A 25,338-nucleotide genomic window follows, 5' to 3' on the forward strand; every position below is an offset into this window, starting at 1 on the left:
GCTGAGGAGGTCAGGTAAAAAAGCGAGCGGCTAGATGGGAAAGAGAGAAAAAAATAGAGCAAGAACAATGCGCCTCTCTGGTAAAACTCCCCAGTCATCCTTCCATATAGATCAAACCAAGTCCTGTCATAGACTGCGCCAAAACACCATCTCCAAGAGGAGAAATGAAAATGAGGGGGAAAAAAGCGAATGCAATGGTGGAGGTTGACGACGGAGAATCATAATAGACGGAGGAAAGACGCAGGTGGGTATGAAGTAGACAAAAGTAGAGTAGATGAGACTCATATAGACAGGGTATAGTCGCATCGAAATCATCTGCATGAAAATAAATATGCTAAACTCATGTACTGTTGGATCGTAGCAATGCCTGGAAAGTAATTAGCTAGGCTGTTCTGATAGTCCAGATCCGAACATACAGCTAACGTACCCGCTCGTCGATCATCTCTTCTTTCTCTTCCAACGGACTGACCACACTCCCTCGGGTGATGGGACCAGAGCTTGTGATAGACCGGGAATCTACAACCGGGCGAGGTGACGGCAAGGGCTGCTGCTTTGATCGCTGTTGTGGTGGTTGCGGCTGTTGGTTCTCAGACATTGAGTAGTTGGGGTGCATTTCCCCGCTGCTCGAAATCCTAGACTCCTTGCTCTTCTCCAATAGTGACCCACCGAGAGTAGCACATTTGAGGATAGTTTGCATCATCTGGTTTTGCTTAAGCGGCTTGGACAAGTACTCATCCATCTGGGCCTGGATACACTTCTCACGGTCACCCAACATGGCATGGGCAGTGAGCGCGATAATTGGGGTCCGTTGAAGCCCACTCTCGCGTTCGTACTCACGAATCTTGCCGGTGGCTTCAAAGCCACCCATGACTGGCATCTGAACGTCCATCAAAATAACATCATAACGACGTTTCTTGACAGCCTCAACAGCTTCCAAGCCATTACCAACAACAAACACGTTGTGGTTATGCTTTTGAAGAATCTTCATCGCGAGTTGCTGATTCACGTCGTTATCCTCAGCTAGAAGAATATCGAATGAACGTGAATTGTCGGTGGTGATTGGCGTCGACCGGCCTTCCAAGGCCGGCAACATGCCATTGCCAAGATCAATCGGCTGACACGGGGTAGTCATATATGAACTGATACCAAGGTCCAAGGCCGACTTCAAGCTCACGCAGACCAAAGGACAGACCAAAACAATCGGAATATACTTGAACTCGTCAAACGTCCGCAAGACGCGGGCTGTGTCTACCGAGTCGACGATGATAACATCGTAGGCATGGCCTGATTCCTTGCCAGAAGGATCCTGGATCTCAGGCGGAGGAACGTGTTCCTCGTTCCGCACAACCAACGGCTCTAGGTCAATCTTCTTCAACATCTTCATCACGTTGGTAGCTTGAGCACCGTTTTGACCCTTGTCGATGAACAACACCCGGTGGTTCTTGTACGGCAAGAGCTGATTGGCAATGACGCTCAAAGACTGGTCTGCGAGTTTCACTACGCAGGTGAAGTGGAAAGTACTTCCATGTCCATATTCGGAAGTAACCCAAACGTCACCGCCCATCAAGTTTACAAGGCGCTTGGAAATCGACAATCCCAGCCCAGTGCCACCAAATCTGCGGGTGGTTGAGCCATCAGCTTGTTGGAAGGTGTCGAAAATGAGATCAAGCTTATCCTCTTCGATTCCAATACCCGTATCAGACACGGAGAATTCAAACGCATATTCGTTAGTCGTGCATTGCTCTCTGTCCGACTTTCGAATGGTGAGCTTAACCTCACCATGCTCAGTGAACTTGATAGCGTTTCCAACAAGATTGAGAATGATCTGGCGAAGGCGGAATGGATCACCAATGACATAATCAGGAACGGTGTTGTCAACTTGGTAGGTCAAACTCAAGAACTTCTCATTGGCCTTGACGGCCAAAGTCTTCAGGGCATTGAAAACAGTACCTCTGACGGTGAATGGAATGCTCTCAATAACCATGCGGTTGGCTTCAATCTTGGAGATATCCAGAATGTCGTCGATGATGGTCAACAGACTGTTCGCCAAGTTGTGTACGACGTTCAACATTTCTCGTGTGTATGGCTTGAGATCATCCGTGTCCAATGTCAACTGGGTCATTCCAATGATACCGTTCATTGGCGTTCTGATCTCATGCGACATGTTGGCCAAAAACTCTGACTTGGTACGATTGGCGAGTTCGGCGGCCTCCCTAGCCGCGGTGTTTCGCTGAATACTGTCCCGAAGGTTGGAAACCATCTTGTTGATCTTCCGCTTCAGCTCGTCCATTTCACCAGACGCGTTGACTGTGATCAGCTTTGTGAAGTCACCGTCAGTGGCGGCATCGGTAATTTCGCCGAAAGCGCGGACTTGTGATGTCAGATTCTCGGCCATGGTGTTCACGTCCTCGGTAATTTCCTTCCAAGTACCCGCAATACCCTCCACGTTGGCTTGACCACCCATCTTGCCATCAACACCGACATCTCGGGCGACCTTTTTAGCTCAGTAGCGAATTTAGCCAGTCGACCCACCATGTGGTTGATGGTGACTTTGAGCGTGAGAATCTCTCCCTGAGCATGCACTTCGATCTTTTTGCTCAAGTCTCCCTTGGCAATAGCTTGTGTGACATCGGATATACTTCGGACCTGAGATGTCAGGTTTTGTGCCATGGTGTTCACATTGTCCGTCAGGTCCTTCCATTTTCCTTCTACGTTGTCCACCTTGGCTTGACCACCAAGAGTACCATCCGTGCCGACCTCACGAGCCACTTTACTGACTTCAAAAGCAAAAGTGTTGAGACGATCCACCATGCCATTGATGGTACTCTTAAGGTCGAGGATTTCTCCTTGTACGTTGGCAGTAACCTTTTTGGTTAAATCACCTTTGGCGACTGCAGTGGTGACGTCCGCAATCTCACGCACCTGCGTGGTCAGGTTGTTGGCCATGCGGTTGACATTCTCTGTCAAATCCTTCCACGTTCCTTCGACATCATTCACGGTGGCTTGGCCTCCAAGAACACCATCAGTACCGACTTCCTTGGCGATTTTCGTGACTTCTTGTGCGAATTGTCGTAGTTGGTCCACCATGGAATTGATAATGTTCTTCAACTCTGCAATTTCTCCCTTACAGTTAGCCTGGACCTTCTGTGTGAGATCGCCCTTGGCAACGGCCTTTGTGACGGTAGCAATATCTCGCACTTGGGTGGTGAGGTTGTTGGCCATAGCATTGACATTGACCGTGAGTTCGTTCCACATGCCCTGGACGCCCTCGATCTGAGCTTGTCCTCCCAGTACACCTTCCGTGCCGACATCACGCGCGACTCGAGTAACTTCTGTTGCAAACGTTCGGAGTTGGTCTACCATGGTGTTGATAGTCTGTTGCAACTCCAGAATTTCACCTTGGGCTCGGCTTTCAATCTTCTGACTAAGATCACCGTGAGCGACAGCGGTAGTCACGGCGGCAATTTCTCGCACTTGATCCGTCAAGTTCTTGGCCATAATGTTGACATTCTCCGTAAGCTCTTTCCAGATACCATGGACGCCAGTGATCTGAGCTTGACCACCGAGTATTCCTTCAGTGCCGACTTCGCGCGCGACACGAGAGACTTCGCTACCAAAGACTTGCAGTTGATCCATCATAGTGTTGATTGTTCGTTTGAAAGTGGCGATTTCGGGGTCCATTTCCAGCGGGTGAATTTGAACTTTCATGGACAGATCACCGTTGGCGACTTGAGTGATAATGCCACCGATTTCACGCAAAGCTTTCTGGAAGGCCTCGTTGGCCTGTTGATGCTTGCGCAACTCGCGCTCGAGAAGAACGACATCCTCATTTTCAACCTTGGTAAGAGCACGTCGAGTGTGCTCTTCCTGTTTTTGCAACTCGTCGCGAACCTGAGCGATAATATCCTTTTGGCTGCTTATCTCTTCGGCCTGTTTTTGTACATGATTGCGGAGGAAGCTAATATCCTCCTCCCGCACGACACGGGTGCCATTATCATCTTCTTCATCGGATTCGTCGTCAATTTCTCCCAGGGGTGGTTCGTCGGCCGCGGGAACTGGTATCGCTTTTTGCTGCTGTGACAGAGAGTCAGAATCTTGACCGGACGACAAGCGAGAGAGCCCAAATGTCCTCAAGAAATTCCTCTCGCTGGTTTCTTCAGCAGACGGGGTGGTCTGTTGGGGATCCGTCTGCTGTTGGAAATTGTGGTGACTGACAGCTTGGAATTCCAGATGGTGCACACGGCGCACTAGGGCCTCAAGCTCGGCTTCGAAGGCTGCCTTGGTGGGACTGTTTTCTCCAGGAAGTTTGGCCGACTTGGTGCCGTTGGATAGTTGAAAATCAAATGGGGGCGAAGAGGAACCGGGGACAGATTCGTCTCTTGCCAAATTCTGGAGCAAGGCAGTCGCGGCCGCGAGAGTCTCGTCCGCGCTAGCCATTGTGGCCTACATAAGTTAGTATCAACTAACCTAAAAATACATATAGTACCGGCCACTCCCCGGGTGAGAATATGAGATAGGGTGTAGAATTCGGAGATAGTATCACTCACTGGCAAGTCTGGATCCTGACAGGATGACAGAGGTATAGTCTAATTAAGGCGACATGGGGAAATCCAAATAAAAAGACAAGAACAACCCGAATCAACCGGGAATAAATATGAAAGGAAATATGGAGAGTCGGGAAGGGGGAAAATAGGTTCCTGGAGAACGCGCCCTGTTATGTAATCCACCACTATGGGCTCTGCGGGGATCGAAGGAGAAGACGAACTTCAGAAACCCGGGGGAAAAAGATAATCGAAGGTTTTTCTTAATCAAAAAAAGGAAAGAAAAAAAAAGGAGATCCGAAGATGAGAAAGAAGAGGATTTGGAAGGGGGGTGGGAAAGAGATTTCGAAAGGGGCGGTGATATGCCGCCTTTTTTTTTTTTTTTTTTTTTTTTTTTTTTCAACTTATGTCTTACCTTTTAGGTAGAATTTATAAATCGCCTCTGAACAGATGAAAAAAATTAAGAGAGAATCAAATGAGGAAAAATTGGGGGAAAAAAATTGGGTATCTTTCTGCACATTTACAGAATGCCCAGGTGACTGCATAAGGCGCACGGACTTGATCTATCATAGGGAATATATGCCTAGGTACCCTAGGTACCAAGTATACTTTATCCAGACTACTAACAATGTATCTGCAATGTTGTACCTAGGTATGCATCCAAGTATCTTGGGAGGTATACATACGGAGTACGGAATACGTTTCATATGAAGTGATCGACTCTGGGGCTAGTGTCGATCACAAGGTGGCTCCGGTTCGTTTGGACTTCTCGATAGTCTAAATCCATATCCTTTGGTATAGCATCAGCCCTTCTTCTCAGAGGGAAAGATAGGCGAAACCGAGTTCTAAACAATTGGCTACGCGGGATCCAGTTGCAGTTAGTGCGAGCCTATCAGAAATCAACGATGTCTCTTCGTTAGGGTCTCTGCCACGGGCCTCAGATCCATAGTTTGATTTTCATCGCAATTTGCGTCTTTTTTTGGTGGCTGAGCCGTCGAGCTTGGCGTCTTTCGTTGATCTGGGTATTTCGTAACGTTTATTGGTCACATAAGAACCTCGTGCGAAAACATGAAGATGTTCGACTTGAGATGGTACCTGGTTGACTATTAGTGACCCTACAGGGTATTTTGAAAAAAAGTAAAAATAAAAATAAATAAAAAAGAGAAAGAGAGAGTAGAAACGACGTATTTACAGAGATGAAGTTCAGGCAAGATACATACCAGAACACACAGCGTTTTACGTGTAATTTTCTCTCCTAGCCTACCTCGCCTACAAGTCAACTGGTCAACGGTCGACAATCAAATGGCGGGGGTAAAATAGCGGAAGTGGTCGGTGTGTGCTGCCGTATTATCTTTTGGGAATCCCGCAGAGTCATAATTCTGCGAAATATTGTCCGATCAAAAGAACGCCCTTCAAAACACCCGTCAAAAATTGTCTCTGCAGGAGAAGGCTGCAGCCATGGCGTCCGACTTGACAAACGAGATTTTGGGCGCCCTGTCCGCGTCCGATGCGCCCATCCTTTCCAGCGAAGCCTTCCCCTCCACCCCCTCATTGAACGTTAAGAGTGCGCTCGACCGTCTTGATTCGCGACAGATGGTCCAATATGAAACCCTAGAGAAGGAAATTGTTACCCTCACTGCCGAGGGCCAGGAGATTGCTGCCAATGGCAGTCACGAGGCCAAGGTCTTCGCCGTGGTGCTTGCTGCCATGGATGGATTGAAGATCTCCGACTTGCCAGGAATTGTGGGCAAGGAGAACGCCAAAGTTGGCCAAGGAAACGCTTTCAAGCGTGGTTGGATTAAGAAGGATAAGGATTTGCTGCGGGCATCCACAGACTCCATTGTCGACGAGACGCAACAGCAGCTGCTTGAGGTTCAAAAAACAAAGTCTCTAGGCGATAAAAAGGCCATGCTTGACCTCAAGCGGAGAAAGTTGGTGGGTCTGGCAAAGGAGATTTCTTTCAAGATCAGCAAGGGTCCCAAGTATGCCCGAGAATTCGTCAAGGAGCAGACCGACCTCACCCCGGAGATGATCGCCAATGGCTCGTGGAAGACGGCGCATCTCAAGCCCTACAACTTCAATGCTAAGGGTGCTCCGACTCCAGCTGGTGCCCTTCACCCGCTGAACAAGGTCCGCCAAGAGTTCCGCAACATCTTCTTCGACATGGGCTTCGAGGAGATGCCGACCAACCGCTTCGTCGAGACCGGCTTCTGGAACTTCGACGCCCTGTTCGTGCCCCAGCAACACCCCGCCCGTGATCTCCAGGATACTTTCTACATCTCCGACCCTGCTGTGGCAGACCCTCCTCGTGAGGATCCCCCAATGACCCCCACGTCCGAGCTCAAAACAAGTCCGAGAAGCCCCTCGACTTCCAAAAATACTGGGACAACGTCCGTGAGGTTCACGAGCACGGAAAGTTCGGCTCCATTGGCTACCGTTACCCCTGGAGCGCGGATGAGTCGCTCCGCCTGGTCCTCCGCACTCACACCACTTCCATCTCGACCTACATGCTGCACAAGCTGGCTGCCAACCCTCGGCCGGCTCGCTTCTTCAGTATCGATCGTGTCTTCCGAAATGAGTCCGTCGATGCTACCCATCTGGCAGAATTCCACCAGGTCGAGGGTGTCATTGCTGACTTCGGTCTGACACTCGGTGGTCTGATTGGATTCATGGAAGTCTTCTTCGCCAAGATGGGCATCCACAAGCTGCGCTTCAAGCCTGCCTACAACCCCTATACCGAGCCCAGTATGGAAATCTTCGGCTACCACGATGGTCTCGGCAAGTGGGTTGAGATCGGTAACAGTGGCATGTTCCGACCAGAGATGCTGGAGGCTATGGGTCTGCCTAAGGACCTGAGAGTCTACGGATGGGGATTGAGTCTGGAGAGACCCACTATGATCAAGTAAGTTGCATCAGCCACCATTCATTTTCATTTACTAATAAGCTTGTCAGGTACGCCGTCAGCAACATCCGTGAACTCCTCGGTCACAAGGTTGATTTGAACTTCATTGAGACCAATCCGGCCGTCCGTCTCGATAAGGATTAAACAGCGAAATACTCATAGAGAAAAAAAGAACGTGCTTGTTAGTTGTGTCTTGCTTGTGGGCTCTTCTTGCTTGTAATCACGAGTTTATGTGGAAGGAAACGTATTACATATCAACAATGGACAGGATGTGAATAAAATACTTGACAAAGGCCCCGGCGTATATATGTAGTCAGTCAGTACAGATACAATTAAGAAAACAGAGTATCAAACATTTTCATAAATGATATTCAACTAGCGCGTATCTACAATGGATGTCCCGCCCGTATCTGTGCCCCAGCGCATGGATCTCTGCAACAGTGGCTCTTCAGCAGGCGAGAGCTCGGAAGCATGATCTTCGGCAATGGAAAGTATTTCTACCTCCTCACTCATGGGGATGGAGACACTGAAGACCAAGACCAGCGAGCCAGTCTGGTTTTCGGGTCTACAAAGAACGAGGAGGTCTTTATATGCCGAGCAGAAAAATAAATATAGAGGAAAGGAAGCAGGCAGAGACTAAGGGATATAAGAAAGGGATATCGTTTCGATTTTTTGGCATTGCTTTTTTTTGGCTTGTGCTTCATGAGGTTGGGTGGGAGTCTATCACAGAAAGAGAACAGGCGGGATTCGTAGAGAAAAAGACCTGACCCATTAAGTCGTCGATATTCCATTCATTTCGAGAGATAGGTAGGAAAACAGGAGTTTCTCAGAGGAGAAAAAGAAAAAAAATGAACCAAGGAACATATCTATATCCCTTACGTCCTTTTTTTGGTCTTGAAACCAACTCCCCGAACACGGACCATCAAGCCACGGTTCCTATACATCAAATTAGCTCAATTGAACATGAACATGCAAAATATATGTAGATGACCACAACGTACCATCAAATCAACCCGTCAACACCACCCGGTAAAAAAGTCCACATTGCTGAGGATAATTTAACGCTGGCTGGCGGCGGTCCAGACGTTCTTGAGGTAACCGTCACGCTGGGCAAGGCGGTTGAAGGAGTCGTCGCTCTCGCCACGGGCACGGATGAAACCGCAAAGAGCGTAGGTCTGGTTCTCGCCGGTGTAGCGGCCGTTCTCGTCAACCTTGCCGACAGAGAGCTGGACAGAGGCGTGGTCGTTGGCCTTGATGATGCGGTTGGTGGCGCTGCACTTGCGGGGCACGTAGCTGTTAGGAGAGAGGTCATGTTAGTTGTCTGTGTTTTTTTGCGAGCGAATATGTTCCCCTCCAACACCATGTTATGCCCTGGTTTTTCTGGTGGCTCTCCAACAATCGCAATCACACAGCGCTGAACGCTTTATTCTTTCAATCCTCGCACTCTCCGATCACACCGGGTCCATTTCTTAGGCTTGGGATCAAGGCGGGATTGCTGATTGTTTGCGACCACGCAGAGACAGGGCATAGGGTATATTGGGACTGTGGGAACGGGTGTGAAATCCATGACACGTACAGATCGACGATCTCTCCCTTGTCGTTCTCCATTTTGGCGGGTTTGGTGTTGAGGTTTTGACGGGCGACGGTGAGGTTGGAGGTGGAGGGTTTTTCTGCCGCACATTAAATTGAAGACCTCAAATCATTTGTGTGGGTCATGTGACCCTTTGTCGAGGGCTGGCGTGGCCAAAGTGGGGCAAGCGTGGCTTTAATGGGAACCATACAGGAGGCCGTGGCAATTTCAACTTCGGTTCATCTATGCAGGTGGACATTGATTGCTGATTCGGATATATGGATGACTGTAGTACATGTATGGGTAAATGCAATTATTTTACAGATTACTCTTCTCCCTCTCCTCCTGCAACACATCCTTCTTCCATCCCACAGCCACTTCTCGTGCACTTCCTTTCTTAAACCGCACAATAACTACTCTTTCGGGCTCACCTCGCTTGGAAGACCCTTTCAGCTCAGGTCCAGGATCATTTAGGCCCAACACAGTTCGTCCATCACCGGTCATGAGGATCATTTTCGGAGATATGCATTTTTCTGACCATGGGGGAGAGCCCGAATGGACGAAATCGATAAGTGCTTGACGACGGTTCTCCATCTCTTCCATAGACGCTCCTGTGCTAGGCTTCCTGTCCAGAAATCCCGACACCAAATGAAGAAGAAGGAACTGTGGTGGGAATAGAATTATCTCTGCTTCTTGAGCACGACGAACCCACGCCGAGGCTGGAAGAAACTGTGCCTCCGTAACCTCGATTCCACCATCACTCGTTGGGATCTCATGTTCCTCGCGTTCGCCCTCTGCTGGGAGTTGGTCGAGGAGCTTTTGATCCACCTTGGCGGGCAAAGGCAAGAAATAGAGGTACATCTGTGTGGTGTATCGCTTGGGGACATTGGTTGGTGTAATCCAGCGAGTAAACGGAATCAATTGGCCTGTGGAGTCAGCGCTCTGGTTTCAGGTCTTAATAACGCAAACTATTTATTTACCTATGTCAGGCTCGGCATCGGCGCTTTGCTGCTTGAGCCACTCGTCAAACGTAGTTTTATTCTGGTGAATGAGTCGTCTACCTGCTTCTCGGGTGGGCTCGTCGACAGCAAGCATCTTCCCGGTGTCCCGGTCCTTCGCTAGAAGAATTCCACTCTCTTCAAAGAGTTCCCTAATGGCTGCACGTCGGTAACTAGGAGAATCATCATGCCGTGCTAGGTCTTCAGGTGGTGGGCATTCCCCATCTTGGACGGATAGGTTGCCACCGGGGAATACATGGGCAGATGCAAAAGAAGTGGAAGTCTTCACGCGATGAAGAAGAAGGATCTCATTCTTTGAAGAGACAAGAAGCACACTATAAAATAATTAGTTTCGTTTCTCCTTTTTCTTGAGAATACCTCCCTTCGGATGACATCGCTCTGTAGACCTCTGTCATGTGGTCCTTTGCTGCTGGCTTACCTAGAACTAGGCCTGGGGACCGTAGGCTCACTATCACGTTTTGGGCGAGACATCTGAGGAATTGAGGAAATTGTAGTCGTGTATTGTCTTGAAGCAGATCTACTGTATGGCCGTTGGAAGGGCTGAACCGAGGCAATGTAAGGTGCACGATATGTTCGAAGGTTAAGAGAAAAGCGATTGCTCAAACGGTGTGCTAAGTGACGGCAAAGGTATTCTTGATAAGCAAAGGACATCGTAGGAGATCCTGAAGCCGAAAGATGGCTTCTCAATGTTTATACTAAAGAGCAAAGACCCGAGAGCCTAGGCAGTTGCTCGGGCAGTTCATCGTTACCCCGCGTACAGCTTAACCCCATCGAGATTAGCCGAATGCGGCGCGCATGTGCTCGGACAAACCCCAGGACTTCTACAAAACTTCTACGTGACTTTTTACATTTGCAAATTATTGAGAAAAATTAAACTTGTTTGCTCATTAGAAATGGCGTAAATCTTCAAATCGTAAACTCCTATCCTGTACCCTTATTTTAATTTTCAAGGCCGCATCATCCATCGGGGTGAACCCCGATGATGTATACACAAATTTTTCCAGTCAACTCTTACAAAGCTTGGATCTTACGAGTAAAGCTTCTTGTCGTAGCTGTGGAGACCGTGGACGTTACCCTCGGTCATAGCACTTGCACTGCGCATCTCGAAACGGACGGTGCCCTTGTTGACACCCTCGTGCAAAGCGGTCAGGCTCTTGACACCAATATCCTGCAGGGAGTGCTGGATACCGGCAAAGAGGTAAGGAATGAACTTGGTGACGGAACCGCGGTCGAGGACGGATCCAGCAACACCCTGGGCAACAAGGACGCGGTCCTTCTCGGAGAAGTAGCGAGCGGTACCAGCGTTGCTGGCCTTGCTGTCCTTTCCGTCACCACCAGCCTTCTTGTCCTCCATGGCGGCGATACTGCCCATGCCACGGTAGGCCTTGACGAGCTGGCCCTCGTTGCTAACGAAGTACTCGCCGGGAGACTCGGTGGTACCGGCAAGGAGACCACCCATCATGACGGTGCTAGCACCCATGGCCAGACCCTTGACGATGTGACCAACATTCTGGACACCACCATCTGCGATACAGGGAACACCGAAGCGAGCGGCAAAGGATGCAACGCTGCGCACGGAGGCGGCCTGGGGACGACCGACAGCCATAACCTCCTGGGTGATACAGGCACTACCGCTGCCCATGCCAATTCTCAGGCCATCGACACCGGCAGCAATCAAAGCAGCAGCCTGCTCACGGGTGACAACGTTACCACCGATAACGTCAATCTCGGGCATATTCTTCTTGATGTACTTGATCATCTCGATCTGGTACATAGAGTTACCCTGGCTGGAGTCGAGGATAACGATATCCAACCCAGCCTCGACAAGGAGCTTGAGGCGCGTCTTGTCCTCCTCACGAGTACCAATAGCAGCGGCAGAAATCAGCTGCTTGGAGTCGGGAAGCTTAGAGGCAAGGGGGTAGTGGAGGTTCTTCATCAGATCAGAGCGAGAAAGCAGCGAGACGATGTTGCCATTGGCATCAACAATGGGGAGCTTTCCCTTCTTGGACTGACGGAGAACCTCGTTAGCCTCGGCCAGGGTGGTACCGGCGGGGGCAGTGACAAGATCCGTGGCCATGATGGCAGTCACGGGCTCGTCGTCATTGGTGTGGAATTGAATGTCACGCGAGGTAACCATTCCAACGAGCTTGGACTTGAGTGTTCCGTTCTCTGTGTTCAAACATTAGCATTTGCTGCGAAAAGCTGATGTGTGGACAATATCCAAGATAGACAAATAGGTCAGATAAAATCTGGTTCTCTACAGTGCGACTTTCGTCGCTGCAGTGGAACGAAAGTTATAATTAAAAGAGGATGATCATCATACAAAGTGGGTGGGTAGGATCTGGGGGGGACGAGTGGATATGGGTATCTTACCAGTGACAGGGAAACCACCGAAGCCCCACTTGGCCTTCAGCTCCTTGGCTTCACCAACGGTGGCCTTGGGAGAGAGGACAACGGGGTCCAGAATAAATCCATTCTCATATCTCTTGACCTTGCGGACCATCTCTGCCTGATCCTCGGGAGAGCAGTTGTGGTGAATGACACCCAGACCACCGAGCAGGGCCATGTGGATAGCCATGTTGTGCTCAGTGACAGTGTCCATAGGGGAAGACAGAAGGGGGGCCTTCAGGGAGATACGCTTGGTAACAGGGGTTTCCAAACAGACATCGGAAGCGGGGAAGCCTGGCGGGGTTAGAAAAATGAAATTTTTTTGGACTGCAGAGGTGCTTACCGATGTAACCAGGCAGGATCAGGAAATCATTGTAGGTCAAGGCGCCGTGCTTATCAGAGTCAAGCAGGGTATCCGCATCGAGGCCATCAAGGGTGGTATAGGTATCCAAAACCTCCATGGCCTTGGAGTAGTCGGTGATCTCAGCCTTCATGGCGGCACCAGGTGCTGCGTCACCAGCAGTGATAGGCATGATTGAAAGAAGGAGAGTTTATAATAACGAGTGAGACACGACCCGAGGGAAAATCTTAATCAACAGAAAGAAACGTTCTGCTGATGGAGAAAGTCGAGCTTTCCCAAGGAAGAGAAAGAAGAAGAAAAAGGTCGGGCGAAAAATTGTTTCCTTTTCTGTTCCGTGCACGGCCAAGCCAGAATGGAGCTTGACTCTTTCAGGTATAGCGTACTGGTTTTTTCACCATTGTCGCTGCTGATTGGCTCGTAAACGAGATTCCTCAAGGCGGTGACCTCGAGAGCTTGTTTATGCTTAGCCTCATGTACATCAGTACTGGACTACTCGACTAAATATGCAGACGGTGCTAAGATCTTCAGTGGAATATAACATCCATTTTAGGTTTGATTCTGATATTTACTTTTTTTCTCAAATATATTCTACCAATGAGGTCAATATAAATATATAATGCTGTAGAATACAGCTTTTGACATGCCAGTGAAAATCCAATTCTCGTTGGTTATAATGGTCAAGATGCGATTCTTGGTTCCTACATATGTAGAAGTCCATGTTTTGAACCAAAATTCATGGTTGATTGACACGGTTAACTATCTAACGAGACAGCAATCTCGCCAGATACCGGCCTCAAGTCCCGTTCGTCCATAGCAACATGACGACAGAACGAGGAACAAATATGGTATATATAGCCTCTCAGAAATTGCCAAGCTTCGACAAATTCTTGTAGAACTCACTTTCACTATCGATACGGAGTCATCTATGAGTGAACATGGCGCCTTCAAGCCTGCCCCGTCGGCACAGGCTCAGAATAAACCGGGGTGAGTGATGTTTCACCCGAGCGAAATACTGCTGCTAAAATGATGTGCTGGATTGGAGAGCATAATGGCAGAGGCTAGTGAAGCAACCAAGCTAGAGGGCCCTCACGGCTTTTCTGAATATGCGGGTTCCGGAAAGCTGCAGGGCAAAAATACTCTTGTCACAGGCGGAGAGTATGTCTAGCGAGTTCACGGGAACGCTCTCGGGCTAATCATTTATCAGTTCTGGGATTAGACGATCAGTCGCTATTCTCATGGCCAGAGAGGGTGCGGATGTTACTATCGTTTATTTGCCCTCAGAACAGCCGGACGCAGAGGCAACCAAAAAGTATGTCGAGCAAGAGAAGCGGACTTGCCTTATCCAAAGTGATTTGAGAGATCGCAACGCATGTCGTCATGCATTAGATGAACATGTGAAGAAGTCAGCCTAGAGTGCCCTTCCTATGATTAGGAAATCACTGACCTCGAAAGTCTATAGATACGGCCAGTTAACGTACTTGTCAATCATGCGTCGAAGCAATACCTGTGTACCCAATTTGAGGATGTCGATCTGGATAAGGCTGAAGACATCTTCAGAAAAAATATCATCCAGATGATTGCGATGGCGAAGTTTGCTCTTCCTCATATGACACGAGGTGACTCGTAGGTGCTTAATTTCAATATATGTAATCAAACGCTCACGCGGGCGCACTTGCTGCAGGATCATCAATACTTCTTCTGTTGTAGCTTCTCGTGGCTCTGGGACTATGATCGATTATGCTGCAAGGGAGGGAGCTATCATTAGTTTTACTAGGGCTTTAGCAACGCACTTGATTCCCAAGGGTATTCGGGTCAATGCAGTCGCGTGAGCATTATTCAATCATACCTCTTCGGAAATCCATACTAACATGCTCCCAATGTTAGTTCAGGTGCGATCTATACAAGTCGACGCCCGAGATGCCAATCAGATGGAAGGATGGGGTCACAAGGCTGGTCTTGGACGGCCAGGTGAGCCAAGTGAGGTTGCGACAAGCTTCGTCTTCTTGGCTAGTGCGGATGCTTCCCTATACTGTGAGTGGCCAATATCCCACACCATCAAAACCTCAATGTCTTTTCTATTTTGGCTAATGTATCATAACTACATGTATAGACGGGCAAGTGATGCACTGCTACCTGCTTGGTGACTAGGTGGTTTTACAGGGAGTGGTATCTGCTAGCTGGGGTGTTGCCAGAACATTTTTCTGGACATGTGCTTTTCATTGGTATCAAACTGAAATTCAACGGGATATAGAATCAGTACAGAAGCCACGGCTTCGCTGCAGTGAGAGCTTTGTCCCATCCCTCGTCATTCTGCCAGATGGCGACGCTCTCAACCTCCTCTCTGCCCAGTTTGAGTCCATTGTAGAGATGCTAGGCTTTATTTAGCAAATGTCATTTTGAAACTGACAAATTCAACGTACTGGGAAAAGTCCATCACCGGGCCGAGGACCAGACACTGCTCCGTCTGGGGACTCCCAACGGATATCTTGGATCACGCGATGATACTCGATCCGCAATACATAGACAAGTGGTTCCTCTGTGAAAAATGCTTTGAGTGTGCCTCCCACCTGATGCGCCATCGAGAGGTGGATGAAATCAGAGTCCTTGTCTAATTCGCTTACTGCGAGCCGCTCAGGGAGTGGCTCACGGACTGGTGCGGTGGAAGGCACAATCTTGTAAATGTAACGAGGTTGAGAAAGCAGCGATGCCATGATGAAAGTGATGAAAAGAAGCAAATTAATTCACCGATTCACTTGGTGATAAAAAAGAGAAACAAAGTTGAGGTTGTCAGGTGGTTTCATTGGCGGGGTCGGTTTGACCGACAACTCTGCCTTTTGAAGGCGGATTATTGCGCCATTTTTTGTACTTCCAGCCCTGGAGTATATATAGGACACCAAAATTGGTTCAAAATTTGATCTATATCAGCTTGTAGTAGAATCTTTCAATTCAAAGGTCACTGTGCGGATTGTTTCATGGTTGTAAGTCTACGACTGTCTTGCAACATATGTTAGCACGAGATAAGTAGTTAACGAGGACTGTTTATGTCATATCGAAGCACGATAGGTATTGATTGATGGAAAATTCCAATAACGTAAGATAGAGGGAAGTCCTTGTCGGAAGAAATCAAAGTCCTAGTTTAACAGCTTGCATGGAGTACATACTTCACCAGATCAACTGGCGGTCTACAACTTACTGGGTGACTTGAAGATGTGTTGGTCGCACGGGACTACGAGCCTCCCGGGCCACTTAGACCTGCCTAAATGCACAAGCCACCTTTGCCAAGACTGCAGGTATCCTGGTAGGCCAGGTATTGGGATCGAAAGGAATGTCCAATATATCGAGAAATTTACGAAATAAGGTGAGCGACCTTTGAGATTTCGAAGAATTTCAAATGAAGGGTCCTGTCACAGAAGCATGCCCAGGGTGTGACTGGTCGAGTAACACAATCTCTTAGTTCTCTATCCCACGTGATTCGAGATCGACAAGCCACAATCACCTGATTGCGCCATACCCGATCTGGAGATTTGTTGTGCCCCCTGCGCCCACTTTGGGGAATCTCGGTCGCACTTGCACCCCCACCGTCAACAATTCCACATCGGGCATTCACGAGCCCGGAGCTTGTCGACACGAATTCGCGCAACTGTTGATTGATTTCTTCGCCAAATCGTGAGAGTTGATTTTGAATGCTACCCAACACAGGTGTCTCCGGAGAGAGTCTTCAAGACCTTGTTTAACCTGCGCATTCCGCTTCGACCACCAGAGCAGGGATGCGGCCAAAGGATCGCGACATTTTTCAATCCATTTCAACATACCGCCCTGAGATTAAATGATGTCGACTCAATTTCCATCCCTCAAGCGGGCCCAGACGGACCTTCCCTCCCAGTCCACCAGCCCATTACGACACGGGTCAACAGCGTCCACGAACTCATCTGCGTATTCCATCGCGTCAAGTACATTTGCTCCTAGTCGAACTAGCACTATCTCTTCTAATGCGTCGATATCGAACAAATTGGGTCACTCTCGAGGGAAGAGTGAGGCAAGCAGCATGAGCTCAGCAACGACTGTTACAGACGCAATGGAACGAGGAAATTGGACAAATGCTGGCACAGCATACGACAATATTCGCCGATCTCTTCGACCACTACAGCAAGTCCCTAATACACCATCCTCAACATCTAATACTAGCGGATATCGACATTCACGAAGCCAAACAATTGATGAATCACGCCCGTGGAAGGACTATCGACCCGCCACCCCCGAATCACGTCAGCTCAATTTCCAAGAGAATCAGTCTCCCCGTCATCAAACCCTGGCCCACGAATCGCAGAGCCCTCCACCCACAACCTCTCCTCACCACTGGTCAACTGTGCCCGGAACATCGCGTCCTTCGTCTCCCCAGAAAGCAGCCTCCTACAGCTCTCAGCCACCACAGCTGACTGCTGCACTCTCCGCTCCCGAGCTTGAAGGGTTACAAAAATCATCTACGGGTCACCTAAGAACTCTCTCAAAGTTTGCACAGTCTGGCGAAAATGAATTTGGCGCGGCCGCAGCCTCTGTGGTCGGCTTGCAAGGCCGACGACGCCTTAAAAGAGCGGGATCAGTAGCCGGAAGGAATGGAGCAGTATCTCCCGAAAAGCCGAAGGCGTCCTCATGGGCAGCCGGGAATTGGATGGATCAGCAGCGACAATTCATCCAGGCATACGAATATTTGTGCCATATCGGAGAAGCCAAGCAGTGGATTGAAGATGTCATCCAAAAGCAAATCCCGCCAATCGTTCAGCTGGAGGAGGAACTCCGAGACGGCGTCACTTTGGCGGAGGTGGTGCAAGCAATGTATGCGGGCAAAACCCTTCGTATTTTCCGACACCCCAAGTTACAATATCGCCATTCAGATAACATCGCCTTGTTTTTCCGATTCCTCGACGAGATCGAGTTACCAGAGTTGTTCCGATTTGAACTCATTGACTTGTATGAAAAGAAGAACCTTCCTAAGGTCATACATTGTATTCATGCGTTGTCATGGTTGCTCTTCAAAAACGGCATGCTCGACTTTCGCATGGGTAATCTGGTTGGTCAGCTCGAGTTTGAACATCACGAACTTGAGAAAACCCAAAAAGGACTGGACAAGGCTGGTGTGAGCATGCCTAGCTTTGCGGGTATGGCTGCGAACTTTGGCGCGGAGCCTGAGCCTGAGCCTGAACCGGAGCCAGTTGAATCAGAGGAAGATCGCATTGATCGAGAAATGCACGAGAATGAAGCGTCGATCTGTGAATTCCAGGCTCAGATCAGAGGCGCTATGTTGCGTTTACAGTTGGGTAACACGATGAACGATCTGTGGGACTTTGAACCCCTCCTCATTGAGCTACAGTCCCGTCTCCGTGGAGATTGGGCCCGACAAATTAGTGAATACAGGCTAAGTATGCTCCAGTTTGCAGTTGGGCTGCAGGCCATTAGCCGAGGCTTCATTGTACGTCGGGGTCAACAGGGCGACAAGCAATGGCGACAATCTCAGGAAACCGATGTTCTAGGCTTACAGAGCCTAATTCGGGGGTCTAGGGCTCGTGCTCAGGCTAGTCACCTACAAACTCGTGCCCGTCAAGAAGTGTCCGGCATTAAGCAGATCCAGGCCGCGATAAGGGGTGCATTGCAACGCATGAATGTTGGTGACCAATACGAAGAGTCTAGACATGCTGAAAATGATGTGAAATCACTTCAAGCTTTCATCCGCGGCGCTTTGCAACGCAAACAGTTGGACGCTCAATCCCACGAGCTGAAACAAGTTGGCACTTCGGTCAGGTCGCTCCAGGCTGCCATCCGCGGTAACTTGCAACGAAGAGAAATGAATGCTCAATCTCAAGAGGTGAACCAGGTTGGCAGTTCCGTCAAGTCGCTCCAAGCTGCCATCCGTGGTACCTTGCAGCGAAGAGAGATGAACGCTCAATCTCAAGAGGCGAAACAGGCTGGTAGCTCCGTCAAGTCGCTCCAAGCTGCCATCCGTGGTACCCTGCAACGAAGGCAGATGAATGCTCATTCCCACGAGGCGAAGCTAGTTGAAACACCCGTCAAGTCACTGCAGGCGGCTATTCGAGGGTCGATGGCCCGCCAAAACTTGTCTCAGATGAAGGCTCTGCTCAACAACGAAGTATCCCACATTGTCTGTATTCAGTCTACCATCAGGGCTCTGATTGCCAGGGAACACCAAACTCTGCTGCTAGACGCACTAGAAGAAACCGAAAATGAGTGTGCTGCACTGCAAGCTATCGCGCGGGCTGCTGCTGTAAGAAAAAGCACTTCAGCCATTCGCACCGAGCTTGCGAAGCATCTATTGCCAGTGATCGACCTGCAGTCTATTGTCAGGGGAAAATCTTTGAGAGAATCAGTAGACGCCCAGAGGACCGCATTGCTTGAGGAAGAACCAGCTATCTTGGAACTCCAGTCCCGATCCCGTGGCGTCATTCACAGGAAGTATCTACTTGCACAACGACATGAACTAGGGCAGCACGAACATGCCATTGTTGATTTGCAGGCCCTTGCCCGTGCTGCTGTCTCACGAATTGAAGTAGGCGATATATTAACTCGCCTTGAGGACAATGAGGAAGAAGTTGTTGAACTCCAATCTTTGACTCGGGCAATGCTTGCGCGAGTTGAAGTTGGCGATATCCTGACTGATCTTGAAGCAGAGGAGGACTTTATCATGGACCTTCAAGCACGGATTAGAGGACTCATTGTCTGCAACCGGTTTGAGGAAAGACGTCAACATTATAATGAAAACATGGAGAAAGTCATCAAGGCCCAGAGTGTCATCCGAGCCCGTATTCAAGGCCAGGCTTATAAGAGCCTGACAAGTGGAAAGAACCCGCCGGTTGGAACAGTCAAGGGCTTCGTGCATCTTCTCAACGACAGTGACTTCGACTTCGACGAAGAGATCGAGTTTGAGCGCCTGCGAAAGGTGGTGGTTCAACAAGTACGACAGAACGAGCTTGCTGAACAATACATCAGTCAACTCGATATCAAGATTGCTCTCCTTGTCAAGAACAAAATTACTCTGGATGAAGTCGTCAAGCATCAAAAGCACTTCGGTGGTCACATTGGCAACTTATTATCTAACACCGAGATTTCTTCTAAGGATCCGTACGACCTTAAGGCTCTTAACAAGACATCAAGGAGGAAGTTGGATCAGTACCAGGTGTTTTTCTTCCTTCTCCAAACCCAATCACAGTACCTGGCTCGTCTGTTCCGACGATTGCGCGAGATCAACACCTCAGACAAGGAATATGAGCGGATTCGGCACTTGATGATGGGTCTGTTTGGATACTCTCAGAAACGACGCGAGGAGTATTATCTTATTAAGCTCCTGGCACGATCCGTCAAAGAGGATATTGAGAGCTTCACATCTCTGCCTGAATATTTGCGCTGCACCTCCTTCTGGAACAAGCTTTTCGCCTCATACGCGAAGTCATCACGCGACCGGAAGTTCATGCGCGACGTCTTGGGGGGTGTCATCAAGGAGTCTGTGATCGACAACCCGGACCTTGATTTAGAGAGTGATCCAATTCAAATCTACCGTTCTGCAATCAACAACGAGGAGCTTCAAACGGGCCAGCGAAGCCGCCGACAACCGGATCTTCCCAGAGAAGAAGCGATCAGAGACCCTGAAACCAGAGAGACATTCATTCAGCATTTGCAAGATCTTCGTGACATTGTTGACCAATTATTCTCGAGCTTTGAGGACTTCCTGTATCGTATGCCATTCGGTATCAGATATCTCGCACAGCAAATGTATCAAAACCTTCTCGAGAGATTCTCTGGTGAGGATCCAGGATTCATTCTTCAGACGGTCGGCCACTGGGTATGGAAAAATTACTTCCAGCCTGCTCTGCTAGAGCCAGAGAAGTATGGTGTAATCGATCGAGGTCTCACTCAAGAACAAAAGCGCAACCTTGGGGAAATCTCCAAGGTTGTTGCTCAGATTGCATCTGGTAGACTCTTTGGGGCGGATAATGTCTATCTTCAGCCGCTCAACAACTACATCGGAGTGTCAATCCAGCGCCTAGGGCGTATCTGGGGTCAAATGATCTCAGTCCAGGATGCAGAGGCTTATTTCGACATCGATGAATTCAACGATCTCTATGCTAAAGCCAAACCTACCCTTTACATCAAGATGTCTGACATCTTCTCAATCCACCAGCTTGTGGCCTCTGAGATTAACTATATGTGCCCACACCCTGATGACTTCCTCAAGGAACTTGTGCGAGAACTTGGCAGTGTCAAGAGTAACGAGAACGAATTGATGGGTGTCAGCTCTACTGAGATCAATCTCACATTGAATCCCAAGCTGGCCCAGGTTGAAGGTAAGAAATACAAGCAAGCTCCCACCTGTTCATTTTTCTGACTTTACCTCCCAGACCCCGAAGCAGATATAAAGACGCTCTTTATGGAGACTAAGCGCTGCATCCTCTACATCATCCGTGTCCAGAGTGGTGCTAACCTAATGGACGTCATGCTCAAGTCACCGACAGCCGAAGACGAGGAGCGGTGGCACACTTTGGTTCGCGAAGAACTAAACACCAGCAATCCACGCCGAGGCGCCTACTCTGAAGCCAATAGCTTAATTGACATTAGTGCCATGAGCTATTCTGAGCTGAAGGGCATTGCACTCGAAAATATCCTTCGGCTTGAACAGAGTGGCAAGATCAATCGTCACAACCATTATCAGGATTTGCTCAACGCCATCGCCATCGATATCCGCACCAAGCATCGTCGCAGAATCCAGCGAGAGCGTGAACTGGAGGGTGCTCGGCTGACCTCTCAGAGGCTCAGTGGCCAAGCTGTCTACCTAGAAGGGCAGCTCAAGACATACAACGACTACATTGAACAGGCCATGATCACTTTACAGAACAAGAAGGGAAAGAAACGATTCCTGATGCCGTTCACCAAACAATGGGATCATCAACGAGAGCTGCAAAAATCTGGCAAGGTATTCAAATTTGGATCCTACAAATACTCTGCGCGCACTCTGGCGGACCGAGGCGTTCTGGTTGCCTGGAAGGGCTACGCCGAGCGGCAGTGGGATCGAGTCGACTTGACCATCTCAAGTAACGAAGTTGGTGTATTCACCATCGACGGGAGCAGCGGTGTCATGATGATTCCTGGCGCCAATGCACAGGTACCGCTGGACGACTTGCTGCAGGCTCAATTCAACAACACGCAATTCATGGACTTCTTTGATGGACAGATGCGGGTCAATGTCAACCTTTTCTTGCATTTGATCATGAAGAAGTTCTATAACGAGTGAGAGTCATGGCTTATGGACTTGATGAGGGATGAATTGGGTGCACATTCTTATTGATATTATTATTTTCTGTCTTTTTTTTTTTTTACTTATTGTCTTTGTTTTAAGATACCATGGGTATTTTGTTGATTTCGATAGCGATAGCGTTCGGTTTATACGGGCGAACATGTACACAGTATGATACCGTTCAGTATCAATTGTAAAACAATTCAGTTTTCCAGAATTTCCATCAGGCAGAAAGTAGAAGTTAAGTAGAATATTTGTTCATTGTAGCCATCTGAAGTATACAAGGCTTGGTCAGGGGCTGCCACGTGACGTGGCGCATTCAATCAGGTTGCCAGTTGGAAACCGGGCATCTTCCCCCCTCCAACTGATCACGTTAATCCTGAGGGATTTCTGCTTCTTCCTGTGCTGGGCCTCCAATTGCCTTTGCTGCTACTATCTCTTCTCTCAGATTCTCGTTGTCCCATACTTGTCCTGACTAGTAGTCACCCCTCGCCATGGATTTCTCCAGCCTCAAAGATCAGGTCAGCAACATGACCTTGTATGATCTCAAGGCCGGCGTTCGCAAGGTTCAAAATGGTAAGATGGAATTCCGCTTGGTCCGATTGTGCTGTAAACAAAGCCAGATCGACTTGCATGTGTCTTACAATTTGCGGAAACTGATTTGGCCGTTCCGTCATAGCTGTCATGAACTATACCGAGATGGAATCCAAGGTTCGTATGCAATCGCTCACCTCTGCGCGAACCAACATGGCCCTTCGCAGGTGAAGATGAGAAGATTGTGCGATAAAATACTTACAGAAGTCAGGTCCGGGAAGCTACAAACAATGAACCCTGGGGTGCCTCGACCACGTTGATGCAGGAGATCGCTAATGGAACACATAACTAGTCAGTCCATAATGCCTAATGGTATTTCCACTAATGCGCACACGCTAACTTTATCCTGCTACAGCCAATTACTCAACGAGATCATGCCCATTATCTACAAGCGATTCACCGACAAGGCTGCAGAGGAATGGCGACAGATCTATAAGGTACGAGCAGCGTGGCTATTTTTACGTGTCTATTATGACTAACGCTATCGTCTTCTCGAATCATAGAGCCTCCAGCTTCTCGAATTCCTTGTCAAGAACGGTTCCGAACGAGTCGTCGATGATGCACGATCTCATATGTCCTTGATTCGGATGCTCCGGCAGTTCCACTATATCGACATGAACGGCAAAGACCAGGGTATCAATGTGCGCAACCGGTCTTCCGAGTTGGTGAAGTTGCTGGGTGATGTGGATCAGATTCGGACTGAAAGAAAGAAGGCCAAGAACAACCGCAACAAGTTCAGTGGCTTTGAAGGTGGCATGGGTGTCGGAGGAGGCATGTCCAGCTCGGGCTCGGGCCGCTATGGAGGCTTTGGAAGCGAGAGTATGGGGTACGGTGGATACAGCGGAGGTGTCTATGGTGACGGTGGCGGTTTTGGCGGGGAATCTGGCGGGCAAGCTGGCGTCGACTTCCAGGACACTGGACGTCGATCCAACCGCTTTGAAGAATATGACGAGTATGATGAGGCAGATGCCCCCGCACGCCATCGTGAGCCCTCCGCCCGGGCGAAACCACAAGCAAAGAAGCCCGAGCCAGCTCCTGCACCTGTAGCAGACCTCTTCGACTTTGGCGACGATGAGCCTGTCACTACCACAGCTTCAACTTCGGCCGGCAAAAAACCCGCCAGCGGTGCTCTCAACATGCTAGACCCATCCCCAGTTGACGACGACGAGTTCGACGACTTCCAGTCCGCAACCCCAGCTGCCCAGCCTACTCAGTCGCCAAACCAGTTCGTTATTCCCCCTCCAGCTTCCACCGCCAGCACAAGTTCGAACACCCAATTCGTTGCACCTCAGCCAATCTCGGCCTCGCAAGGTGCCAATATCAACGGCTTAGTTGGATTCAAATCGGCTACCCCGACTCCTTCTTCCAGCGGGATGGCCACTCCCCTTTCTCAGATGGCCCCGATCCAACAGCAGAAGCCCGCCGGGTACCAAGCTGCCACACCCAACTACTTCACCTCCGTTCATGTAGCCCAAAATTCTGGGTCCTCTCACGCTGCTAGTCCCTCCCTAGCTTCCCCCTCAAGCACAACGAGCAAGCCAGCCTTAGCAACAGCAACAGCCAAGAAGTCCTCTGGCGACGCCTTCGGCTCGCTGTGGTCTACCGCTAGCGCCAGCGCCGGCATTCAGAGGTCCAACACTGGCACAAACAAGGGCCCTAACCTCGCCAGCATGGCCAAGGAGAAAGCCAGCGCCGGAATCTGGGGCGCCCCAGCTCCCTCCAGCACCGCTTCCACGCCTAGCCAGCCCCAGCACAAGCAACAGTCTAGCTCGGCTTTTGATGATCTGCTTAGTTGATCAGCTAGTAAAGCAATTTACCACCACTACCCTTCTTTTCCTACTGAGTCCATGCTCGCTCCTTACATTTGCGATATGTGGCTATGATTTTAGCATTTCGAATTCCAGATTTGACTTGGTCTTTTCCCCCTTCTTCTTTCTTCCGGTGTCCTTGTATACTCCATTTTATTGCCATTTCCTCCCTTCCTTCTCCAGTTGCATGCCTACTTAAGTATGATCGCACTACAGCAGAGCAAGTTGGGAAATTTTTTGCTTTCCTCTCCCTCACGTAAAATTCTGTCGTCCCTCGCGATCTCTTCTATACACGTCCCAACAGCCAGAAATCGGCTGTCCTCGCATATTTGGTGTTTTGCTAGTGGGCTAGTGGCGCTGAAAATAAACTGTCCATATCTCACTGAGAATTGATACATCGATAGGTGCTTCATCCATCGGCAGTCCGGCGATGTCCAGGTATATATGTTAAGGCCTCTTCATTGCCCATGCCTCCATGATGTCGACCCTTTGCTCTCTGGTCTTCATTATTCAAACGGCCTCGAGATGCCAGGCCTAATCTGTCAATGTCATTCTATATCTTTCTGAGTCTTGTTGCAAGTTTTGTCTACGGCAGTCCAGTACCATCAGTGCATCACTTCAGACCACTCGGTATATAATATGTGAGATGATATATGTACAGAAAGGCAGACTATAGAGGATATAGGTAACAGAAATCCATATAGTTAAGTATTGAGAATTCCTCTTGAACTCTTAACATTAATATATAGAATGATTGCATTTGAATAAATCATGTATATCACAAGAAACATCCAGACTGACGCACTGACGATATTAGAGAGCTGTAGTTTTATCTCATAGTAAGCCGGGGCAGTACT

At 49.1% G+C, this 25,338-nt stretch overlaps 8 protein-coding genes across 8 annotated transcripts; 4 read left to right on the forward strand and 4 right to left on the reverse strand.

Moving 5' to 3' along the window:
- Positions 1-238: 238 nt before the first annotated feature.
- Positions 239-4,437, reverse strand: tcsC (putative two-component osmosensing histidine kinase (Bos1); the record flags this gene model as incomplete). The annotated part of the gene is made up of 3 exons (XM_056676145.1): positions 239-367; positions 428-2,494; positions 2,533-4,437. The coding sequence occupies 3 exons, from the start codon at positions 4,435-4,437 to the stop codon at positions 341-343; spliced, it is 3,999 nt and encodes a 1,332-aa protein (XP_056531145.1). The 3' UTR covers positions 239-340.
- Positions 4,438-5,999: 1,562 nt separating this feature from the next.
- Positions 6,000-7,587, forward strand: N7500_005001 (phenylalanine--tRNA ligase subunit alpha; the record flags this gene model as incomplete). The annotated part of the gene is made up of 3 exons (XM_056676146.1): positions 6,000-6,931; positions 6,991-7,443; positions 7,494-7,587. The coding sequence occupies 3 exons, from the start codon at positions 6,000-6,002 to the stop codon at positions 7,585-7,587; spliced, it is 1,479 nt and encodes a 492-aa protein (XP_056531146.1).
- Positions 7,588-8,501: 914 nt separating this feature from the next.
- Positions 8,502-9,051, reverse strand: rps21 (40S ribosomal protein eS21; the record flags this gene model as incomplete). Its single annotated transcript, XM_056676147.1, has 2 exons — positions 8,502-8,736; positions 9,020-9,051. 2 exons carry the CDS (start codon positions 9,049-9,051, stop codon positions 8,502-8,504), a joined length of 267 nt encoding a protein of 88 aa, XP_056531147.1.
- A 280-nt stretch (positions 9,052-9,331) lies between these two features.
- On the reverse strand, positions 9,332-12,953 carry N7500_005003 (Cystathionine beta-synthase core; the record flags this gene model as incomplete). Its single annotated transcript, XM_056676148.1, has 5 exons — positions 9,332-9,939; positions 9,994-10,346; positions 11,064-12,201; positions 12,406-12,714; positions 12,764-12,953. The coding sequence occupies 5 exons, from the start codon at positions 12,951-12,953 to the stop codon at positions 9,332-9,334; spliced, it is 2,598 nt and encodes an 865-aa protein (XP_056531148.1).
- Positions 12,954-13,829: 876 nt separating this feature from the next.
- N7500_005004 (oxidoreductase, short-chain dehydrogenase/reductase family) lies at positions 13,830-14,929 on the forward strand (the record flags this gene model as incomplete). The annotated part of the gene is made up of 6 exons (XM_056676149.1): positions 13,830-13,936; positions 13,986-14,175; positions 14,241-14,404; positions 14,463-14,584; positions 14,666-14,812; positions 14,892-14,929. The coding sequence occupies 6 exons, from the start codon at positions 13,830-13,832 to the stop codon at positions 14,927-14,929; spliced, it is 768 nt and encodes a 255-aa protein (XP_056531149.1).
- A 105-nt stretch (positions 14,930-15,034) lies between these two features.
- Positions 15,035-15,492, reverse strand: N7500_005005 (DUF952 domain-containing protein; the record flags this gene model as incomplete). The annotated part of the gene is made up of 2 exons (XM_056676150.1): positions 15,035-15,151; positions 15,202-15,492. 2 exons carry the CDS (start codon positions 15,490-15,492, stop codon positions 15,035-15,037), a joined length of 408 nt encoding a protein of 135 aa, XP_056531150.1.
- Positions 15,493-16,607: 1,115 nt separating this feature from the next.
- Positions 16,608-22,076, forward strand: N7500_005006 (putative Ras GTPase activating protein; the record flags this gene model as incomplete). Its single annotated transcript, XM_056676151.1, has 2 exons — positions 16,608-21,132; positions 21,187-22,076. The coding sequence occupies 2 exons, from the start codon at positions 16,608-16,610 to the stop codon at positions 22,074-22,076; spliced, it is 5,415 nt and encodes a 1,804-aa protein (XP_056531151.1).
- A 497-nt stretch (positions 22,077-22,573) lies between these two features.
- Positions 22,574-24,469, forward strand: N7500_005007 (ENTH domain-containing protein; the record flags this gene model as incomplete). Its single annotated transcript, XM_056676152.1, has 5 exons — positions 22,574-22,655; positions 22,759-22,790; positions 22,885-22,964; positions 23,029-23,110; positions 23,177-24,469. The coding sequence occupies 5 exons, from the start codon at positions 22,574-22,576 to the stop codon at positions 24,467-24,469; spliced, it is 1,569 nt and encodes a 522-aa protein (XP_056531152.1).
- Between the last annotated feature and the right edge of the window lie 869 nt (positions 24,470-25,338).

This window comes from Penicillium coprophilum, assembly GCF_028826855.1.
Source record: "Penicillium coprophilum strain IBT 35676 chromosome Unknown utg000004l_segment0_segment0, whole genome shotgun sequence".
In the NCBI taxonomy this organism is placed as follows: Eukaryota; Fungi; Ascomycota; class Eurotiomycetes; order Eurotiales; family Aspergillaceae; genus Penicillium; species Penicillium coprophilum.